We start from the raw sequence: 9,083 nt of genomic DNA on the forward strand, positions 1-9,083 counted from the left end.
ATTGGGGACATAATGTAAGTTTGAATGTTTCTGTGTTACGCAGTTGGGCTCTTTGGGACTCCTCTTGAAGTAGTTTGAAACGGAACAGCCGCCACCTGGGAGTGCTGCCTCAAGCCCCTTGCCATGGCCAGCCACCCCCACCACCCTGTGCTCCGCAGGCCCTGCTGTGCCCAGCTGACATGTGCTTCCACTGCTGATGAGGTATGCCTGAGGCTGCTTGCGCCATTCTCCAAATAGAAGAGAAATAGGGCCAGGCTGGGCGCACCTCCTCAGCAGCAGGACGAAAATGGCAAAGGTCAGTTGGTGGTGGCAGGGCAGCAAGGCCAGCAGGGTGGCAGGGCAAGTGGAGCCCAGGGCAGCAAGGCTGGCAGTGGTGGTGGAGTGCAAGGTGGCCAAAACGACAGAGATGGGGGGGAGATAGGTGGGTAGGGGCAGTTAAAGAGGCAGTCCCTTACCTTACCAAGGCTCAGGGCTGGGAGGGATCAAGCTGGGAATGGCTTGGATCAGGGTGGGTCCTTGCCTAATGACCAGTGGGATTCGGTTAACGACGGCAGCTGGGACTGCCTGGATTGATGTCACTTAGTAATGTGGTCATGTGATGTTACGCTTTATGATTGCATTGCTTAGCGATGGAAATTCCAGTCCCAATTACTGTTGTAACTTGAAGACTACCTGTATCTTTAAGCCACTTAAAATGTCTAGATAATACCTGCTCTTACAGTGCTCCAATGCTTGCTTTCAAATTTTGGCATGTGGAGCCAGGCTGTAAGTAGTGTGCAGTGATTCTTTTAGACTTATACCACCACTACCCTATTTGTAAAGCAGTATGTTCCATCGCTTTGAAAAAGATTTTTAAAAATGTGTGAATTTTGGTAAATCGCATAATAGTAAGGAAACAGATAGCTTCTGCTTTGCACAGGGTGAAATGCCAGACTTGAGCATTCAATCTGTAGTGTGCCCAAATTCTTTATTCTGCACTGATTTGAGGAAGGTTCTCAAAGCCAGCTGCAAGGTGCTCTGTTCCAGTTTCATTATTGCTTTGCAGGTTGATGTTCCTCAGGGAGTAATACGGGTTCAAGCACCTCACCTTTCCAAATTTTCCATGGCAGTTCAGCTGACAGGAGAACTAAAAGCTGGTGATATCATTGCCAGGTTCCTCAGCCAGAAAAGGTACAAGCCTGTCTGCCTTTCTCTCTCCTTCTACCAAGCCCGCCATTTTATGAAATGCTAGTTTTGAATTCTACCACAGCAGGGCAGGAACAGATTTAATGAATTTTCTCCAAACGATCCATTATTGATCCTGCAAGAGGGGGGAAAAGAAATCAGTAAAAAGGAACTTTTTTTTAACCCACAGCAGTATTGTCAGTAGTTTATCTAAGAAGGCTGTTGGCACCACATGTAGAGGGAGTCACCAATGTATCCATCGTAGGACCTTGTGTAGGTTTAAAATGTTAGCTGGCTGAGGAATCGAACCAATGATGCTGAAGTGTTTCTTCTACATGGCACTGATGAAAAGAGGATGCTGAGATGGGGAAGGAGATATTTCACCCCCTTAAGAATATCTGTGCCAATGTAAAACATATTTTGGACAAATTTTCACTTCTGAGAAGTTCACACAGACGTTTGAATCCAGAAGTTCCACTGTAGAAGAAGGACACTTTTCTTCTTGGTACTGGCTTGTGGGTGCCCACACCTTTAGAGGGGATTGTGGAATCATGAAGAATACCCTGCCTTTGTTCTGGGGAATATGAGAAGGATATTGTTTCCCTCTTCTTTATATGCAGCGGGATCTTTTGATCTACACCTTCTTATTTTATGGAAGGGTTACTTCATCACAGAGTGTCAGATTGTTCTCATGAATATACAATATTCATATCTAGTGTCTCTTAGATCTTTAAACTGCTGCATAGCCTGAAATATTGCAAGACTCCCAATGGTATAAATAATAATCTGCTCTCCAGGATTTAAATATGCAGTTCCATTGTTAGTTTTTTAAAATGGAGGTGAGTGACATGCTTCATTTCTAACGTAAGGCAGCCAAGCTTGCTTTAGCATAGAGTTTGGCATGGCCTTTTGTAGAAGTAGTCCTCACTTAATGACCATAATTGGGACCGGCAACTCTGTTGCTAAGCAACATGGTCATTAAGTGACCATGCAGGCTTACGACCTCACTTCCACCATGGTCATTAAGTGACTCATCTGTGATAATTAAGTGAGATATCATGTGGCCGCGACTTGCAATTTTACTGCCAGCTTCTCCATTGACACTGCTTGTCGGAAGCTGGCTGTTAAGTGTGCAAATGGCGATCATGTGACCACAGGACACTGCAACAGTCGTAGACACCCACTGGTTGAGAAGTGCCTGAATCTCGATCATGTGACCGCAGGGACACTGCGATGGTGGTAAGTGCCATTGTAACTTCAAACGGTCACTAAACAGGGCAAGGTCCACCTATATTGATAATATATAAGATGATCTCCCCATACAAGTTCTAAAAACAACTTTAGGATATGTACCACAATGCAGGAAGTATGTAAAAAAACATGAATACTAATTAATTGCACTAGTGTTAAAGAATGATACCCAGTCAAAAGTACCAATAAAATTTCTTGGGTTTTTTTCCCAAAAAAGGGCAGGATGATTACTTCTTTATGAATAGATGAATTTTTTTCAACTGATTTTTCTCTCATGTAATTCAAGGTAGCAAACAGCTTCTTTTTCCATAATCACTCAAGTGTGATATGTTATTGCAGTAAGTTAACAGATGGGAAAAAATAATTTTAGTGCCCTTGCAAACTTCTGAGCCAGCAGGCCATTTTTATGGAGCACTAGTAGCTTTCAGTTGGAAGTTATTTGGATAATGGCTGATCGTTTTGTTAACTTTTATTTTGCCAGTGGAATTGTACAAGCTTGGAAGAAAGAAAAGCTGTTTTTACATGAAGTAGGAGGAAATATTGGTAAGGCTGTTATTCTGCTTTGTGCTGATGGTTAAATCAGTGGGTTTATGTTTTCTTACCAGATTACTTAGAGTCATTGAGGCAGAAGGGACTCAGTGCAAGAATTCAAAGTAAAGCATTCCTGACATCAGTTATCTAACCTCTACTTCAACATATTCAGGGAAAAGGCACCAACTTGTTCTGGGCAATTGATTTCACTAACAAATTACTTTTACTGTTAGGATATTTTCCCCCCTGATATCCACGAAATTAATGTGCTTTCATGTCAACTCTCCATGGAAATTAAACCTGTCAAAGGCCATGCTAGAACCTTTTTCTTGGTGGGCATATGAATACTTGATAATGGCATATAATTGCACAACTTTAATCCTGCCCACCACATTAGTGGGCTTCAGATATAGTGGCCTGCGTGAGTGGAGAATGATGAGGAACAAGCTGTTGTGGTTTTCCACATGACCTTGTTCAGAGGTGGATAAGGGCAAGTGCTGATAAGTTTATTTACCTGGAAAATCTATCCCCAGCAAGGACCCTGTTTCCAGATAACATTGCAATTATATAAAAAATGACTTCTGTTGAATTTTATTTTCAGTTACTGTATTATTCAGCAGGGAAGAAATGTTTATATATTAGGACCTACTTCTTAAATGATGAGCAGATAGCTTTAGCTCAGGGACAGTGGGGTAAACAGGGACCATTATGCATAGTTAGCATCTGAAGGAAGCATGCACAGAGTGAAGGAGAGATTACCTTATTTGAGGAACATGGGACATGCCACAATTGTTTTCCAAAGGTGGCTAGGGGTTGATGTTGTTATGGCCATTCTCAGTATGCAGCGAAGTGGCTGTGATGAGACCAAACAGTTAAGAAAATGCTTCCATTTCAGAATCAGGATGGAGAATCAACCAGAGTTAAGCATCCCCTTAAAATGAAATGATTACATAAAAATGTTTCACATATAGTGTGAGATATTGAAGTTATAGTCCATGTTGGTGTTTTGCCTGATTTAGTCTGTGACAGTAGTAAGTTCCACCACATGCAGTGATGCTTCCTCTAACAAAACCATTCATTAAAATCCTTATCTTACCATATTGTGATTTTATATATGTTTCCATGACAGGTGAACGATGCCTAGATGATGATACTTTCATGAAGGACTTGTATCAGTTGAACCCAAATGCTGAATGGATTATAAAATCAAAAAATGGCTGAACTTCTGAATCTATAGAGACTTTCTGTGACACTGTAATGTTCAGATGCAGCAAAATAAAAGGACATTGAATTTATTTGAGACTTAGATGCGTTGCACTGCTAAAGAGGATTGGGCTACAGTTAGCCGCCTGCTTCTCAGGTAAAGGAGAGCTACTGCAGCAAAATAGGACAGGAAGCTTTGTGATCTTACTGATTTTGCCAGGAAGGACCGAGTCTGCAGTTCTTGTTATAAGCACCACTGTGCCTTTGGTATGGTCTGCTGGATTATTATTTCCTTCAGGTCGCTTGAAATAGAGCGAGCACCAATTTTCTTAATAAAGACATTGATTAAAAACTAAGAAAAGTATTTCTTCATTGCTTCAGATCCTCAACATCCTCAACAGTGCTTTTCTGTCATAGGAGATGATGGTGGTGTAATGTGTGTGCCATAACACTTATTACAGGTATCCACTTATTTATGCCAGTTCAGTACCATGAGACAATGTGCCTTGCTATCTCCAGGAATATATTTATTAAGAAACATAATGTGAATGAATTGATACAGCTTTCTTTATTGGGTGGTATTTCCCAAGATCAGTAGGAAAAATGGCAGAAAAATGAAGGACTGCAAGAAACTCACTCTTCTTTTTCTGTATGCCAAAGGTAATCAGTTTTTTCCATCCTGAGGAGTTATCTTTCATCTTTTAATCCTAATGAGCTTCAAATATTTTCTTAAAAGAAAATAACTGCACCATAGGTTTTCTTTTAATGAGCATAATTCAAAGTAAGAAGTAATGTGAAATCAAGATAGGGTATTCACACTTAGCAATTTAGACCTGCCAGTGAATAGCTGTCATGTTCGCCGTTTCAATGTCTTTGATGCATCGTAACGTTTCGCATGTCATTAATTGGATGCGTGTTTCATCTTTCTCGGGAGGATGGGAACGTTTATCTTTTGGCTTTGCTTTGGAATGTATTTGTATTATCTACTGCGCTCAAGGTTACTTTCCCAGGCTAGCAACTCTGACGATTGCTAGCACCTGTGTCGGGCGGGGCTGTTACGAGGGAGGCGGGATACGTTTGCACCAAGGGTTTAAGTTTGTATTTGGCGCGCTTTTGCTCATTCTCAGCTTTCTTTGTATCTGTCTTTAGTACTCTAAATAAATCAGATTTCATTTAGCAGCCTCTTGTGAGTCTGAGTATTTGGGGCTAGGGCAACCATTACATAAAGCTGAGAATCTAAGTTCCTAACTCCGCTGGCCCCTGTCCAGGAAAGACAAGCGTCTAACCCTGTGAGGGAGAGAGCCCGCGATGACTGAACCCGACATCCTGATGATGGAGGAAGGGGAACCGGACTCGACCGTGAGGCAGTCCGGCCGACCGTCCCAAGGTGGGGAGCTGTCAGCCACCCGAGAGGAGGCGAGCTCCGAGTCGGAGAGTGAAGCCGGGGGGCTGAAAACGGCCCCAGAGACCACCGTAAATTCTCCGGGCGAGCTGCTCACCTGGGATACGACCCAAGGAGATGCCACGGCAGCGGGGGGTCCCTCCTGGAGGCAGAGATACCCATTGTCCCCCAACGTGGTGCAGGTGCAGCCAACGGAGGGATCACCTACTCCGGATCGGATCCGAGTGTTGGAGTCCAAAATGGATTCGTTGGAGGCTATATTGAAACAGCTGAGCTTGGATGTGACCTCGTTGCGAGAGGTCCGGGAAGAATCAAGCCAAAGGCATTCAACCCCCTCTTCCCAGGGGCTGTCCCCGGAACGGCGACGGGTGGTGCGGAGGCGCGAAGGGGACCAGTCGGTCCGGATGGAAATCGCAGCATCGCCAGGGCGATCGCCCCGGGGCCCCGTGCCGCCCCAAGCCAGGGGAACACAAGCCGCGGCAGCACCGGTGGTGGGGCGCAGCGCGGCGGGAGGGGGCATGCGAGACTTCCCTGTCAAGTTTGATGGGGACCCGACCAAACTCTCGTTCTTCCTGACGAACGCGAAAGCCTATATGGAAGAATGGGGGGCGTTTTTCCAATCGGAAAAGGCAAGGATCATCACCATTGCCACCAAACTGAAGGGGAGGGCGGCAGACTGGTATGTCCAGATGTGCCAGTCGGAGGCGCCCGAACTGGAAAGTCTCGAGGAGTTCCTCTGGGCGTTGAAGCAACACTTCGAGGACCCCTTAGCAAAGGAGAGAGCAAAGCGAGCCCTGAAGGAACTCAAGCAGGGGTTCAGATCAGTGGCCGATTATGCTTTGGAGTTTAAAGCGCTAGCTGGGAAGGTGGATGACTGGTCCCAAGCCACCATTATCGAGCTCTTCAAGGATGGCTTGAATACAGAGGTGCTGCGCTGGTCCCTGGGGAGGGACGACCCATACACGCTGTATGAGTGGATCCTGCTGGCGGGGAGGGCTGAACATGCACAGGAGATCTTTGCCCAGCGGAGGACCGCCAAGTCGGGGCGGGAGGTGAAGCCCAGCCGCCCATCGACCACCGGGGGGAAACCGGGACAACGACCCTGGGACGAGGAGCGGGAGAAGCGGTACGCCAAAGGCTTGTGCCTGAGATGTGGTAAGGAGGGGCATAGAGTGGCAGCATGCCCGAAGGCAAAGGTGGAGGAACGGCCCGGAAAACCGCCAGCAAAGTCCCCTGCATTGCCGAGGAAGCAAAAAGCTGCGGTGGCTGAAACCGAGGGAGACGATGTAATGTTCTTCGAAATGGAGGGGGAGACCGAAATCCCGCAGCCGGCGGGAAACGCCAGCCACCTGCTCTAAAGGGCGCCACTGGGCAGGTGGTAGAGGATGGGCGCGAGCCTCCATCGGTGAGTGGCACTTACCGCATACTCATGGTGAAATTGAAATTGGGCTCCCAATCCAAGACTGTGGAAGTATGGGCCATGATTGATTCGGGGTGTTCCCGCTGTCTTATGCACCCCGACGTGGTGGCGGCTTTGGAGCTCCCCACGTTCCCTTTACAGCGACCCATCGCTTTTACTCAGCTGGATGGGTCCGTGGCAGGGGGCCAACCGGTCACCCATTTTACAGGGCGTGTAGCCTTGCAACTGGGCAGTCACCAGGAAGGGCTGTCTTTTGTGGTGGCTCCGGTTGGGGGGCCATTGGTGGTGTTGGGGGTACCCTGGTTGGTGCAGCAAAACCCCCACATAAACTGGGTCTACCGAACTATCACGTTTAGGGATGGGTTTTATCAAGCGGCCGAGGGTAAAGGTGCCCCAGAGGAGATGGTGGGGGTTGCGGCAGCTGCGACTCCGCCTTACCCGGCCTCTCCTCTGGAAGGCTTGCCGGCCGAGTACTGGATGTTTGCTGATGTATTCGGTGAAAAGGAAGCCGATCAGTTGCCCCCCCATCGAAAGACGGACTGTGCCATAGAACTGTTGCCCAACACCCAATTGCCTAAACCAAAAATTTATTCCATGACGCAGAAGGAACTGACTCTGTTGAGGGAATTTGTGGACAAAAATCTGGCGCGCGGATTTATTGAGCCGGCAAATTCACCCGTGGGGGCGCCGGTTCTTTTTCGCCCAAAAAAGGACGGGACATTGAGACTTTGTACGGATTTCCGCGGATTAAATGCCGTCTCAATTTCCAACAAATATCCCTTGCCATTGATAAAGGACATGTTGTCACATCTGGCTAAGGGCAAGATCTTCTCTAAACTTGATTTAAGAGAAGCCTACTATCGTGTACGGATCAAGGAGGGGGATGAGTGGAAAACCGCATTCAATTGCCCGTTGGGAGCTTTCCAGTATAAGGTGTTGCCGTTTGGGTTGGCTGGGGCCCCTGGGGTATTTATGCAATTAATCAATGAGGTTTTGCATGAACATCTGTTCAAAGGTGTACTTGTGTATTTGGATGATGTATTGATTTATACTGAAACCATGAAAGAGCATGTAGCTCTGGTAAAGCAGGTATTGTGTAAACTCAGGTCGGCTGAATTGTATGCTAAGCTGTCGAAATGTGCCTTTCATCAGACCCAAATTGACTACTTGGGGTATAGAATTTCAGATAAAGGCATAGAAATGGACCCTGCCAAGGTGCAGGCTATCATGGACTGGGAGAGTCCCCGCACCCGCAGGCAACTTCAAAGTTTCTTGGGGTTCAGCAACTATTACAGATTGTTCATAAGGGGATTCGCGGAGATTGCCTTGCCCCTAACTGAGCTGCTGCGGACCAAAGGGGTGGGAGATACTAGGAGAGTCAAGAATCCCGGAGCGCTGTTGAGGTGGACGCCTGCGTGTCAAACGGCGTTTGAGCGCCTGAAAGCAGCTTTTGTCCAAGAGCCAATTTTACAACATCCTGATCCCTCCAAGCCGTTTGTTGTACAGGCAGATGCCTCCGATTATTCTATTGGGGCATTGTTAATGCAGAAGGATGAGGCAGGATGCCTCAAGCCCTGTGCCTACTTATCCCGCAAATTCTCTGAGACTGAAAGGCGTTGGCATGTTTGGGAGAAGGAGGCATTTGCAGTAAAAGCTGCATTAGAAGCTTGGCGGCATCTGTTGGAAGGGGCAAATCATCCCTTTGAAGTATGGACTGACCATAAAAACTTAGAGGCTCTTAGTACCCCTCGAAAACTGAGCCCCAAACAAGTTCGTTGGGCTCAATTTTTCAACCGATTCAATTTTCAGTTTAAATTTATTCCAGGGAAAAAGAACTTCTTGGCTGATGCCTTGTCAAGGCAACCTCAGGACTCTGGGGCAGCGCCAGATGTGGTAAGCACCCTATGGACGGCGCCCCAATTGGGCATGCAGGCTGTGACGCGAAGCCAAACGCGCGCGCAGCAGCCGCCCACTACAAGCGCTGTTCAGCCAAGCGCTGTTCAGCCAAGTCCTTTGTCAATTCCCTCCCAGTTGCAACAAAAGTTTCTAAAAGAACTGAAAACGGATACTTGGTTGCTTGCAAATAAAGACAATGTTACTTTTGACAGAGGC

The 9,083-nt window shown here is 46.8% G+C and overlaps 1 protein-coding gene across 2 annotated transcripts in view; it reads left to right on the forward strand.

The window, feature by feature from the left end:
* ARHGAP18 (Rho GTPase activating protein 18) overlaps nucleotides 1–4,510 on the forward strand; it is a 60,110-nt gene extending 55,600 nt beyond the window's left edge. The window contains exons 13-15 of one of the 2 annotated variants that reach the window (XM_063310161.1): nucleotides 1,046–1,170; nucleotides 2,897–2,958; nucleotides 4,076–4,510. In XM_063310161.1, coding sequence (XP_063166231.1) covers nucleotides 1,046–1,170; nucleotides 2,897–2,958; nucleotides 4,076–4,167 — 279 coding nt within the window. In that variant the 3' untranslated portion in view covers nucleotides 4,168–4,510. Of the gene's footprint in view, nucleotides 1–1,045; nucleotides 1,171–2,896; nucleotides 2,959–4,075 lie in introns of those variants that run through there. The other variant, XM_063310152.1, reaches the window with a different exon arrangement.
* The last annotated feature ends 4,573 nt before the right edge of the window (nucleotides 4,511–9,083 follow it).

The sequence above is a fragment of the Candoia aspera genome, chromosome 1, assembly GCF_035149785.1.
Source record: "Candoia aspera isolate rCanAsp1 chromosome 1, rCanAsp1.hap2, whole genome shotgun sequence".
Classification (NCBI taxonomy): domain Eukaryota; kingdom Metazoa; phylum Chordata; class Lepidosauria; order Squamata; family Boidae; genus Candoia; species Candoia aspera.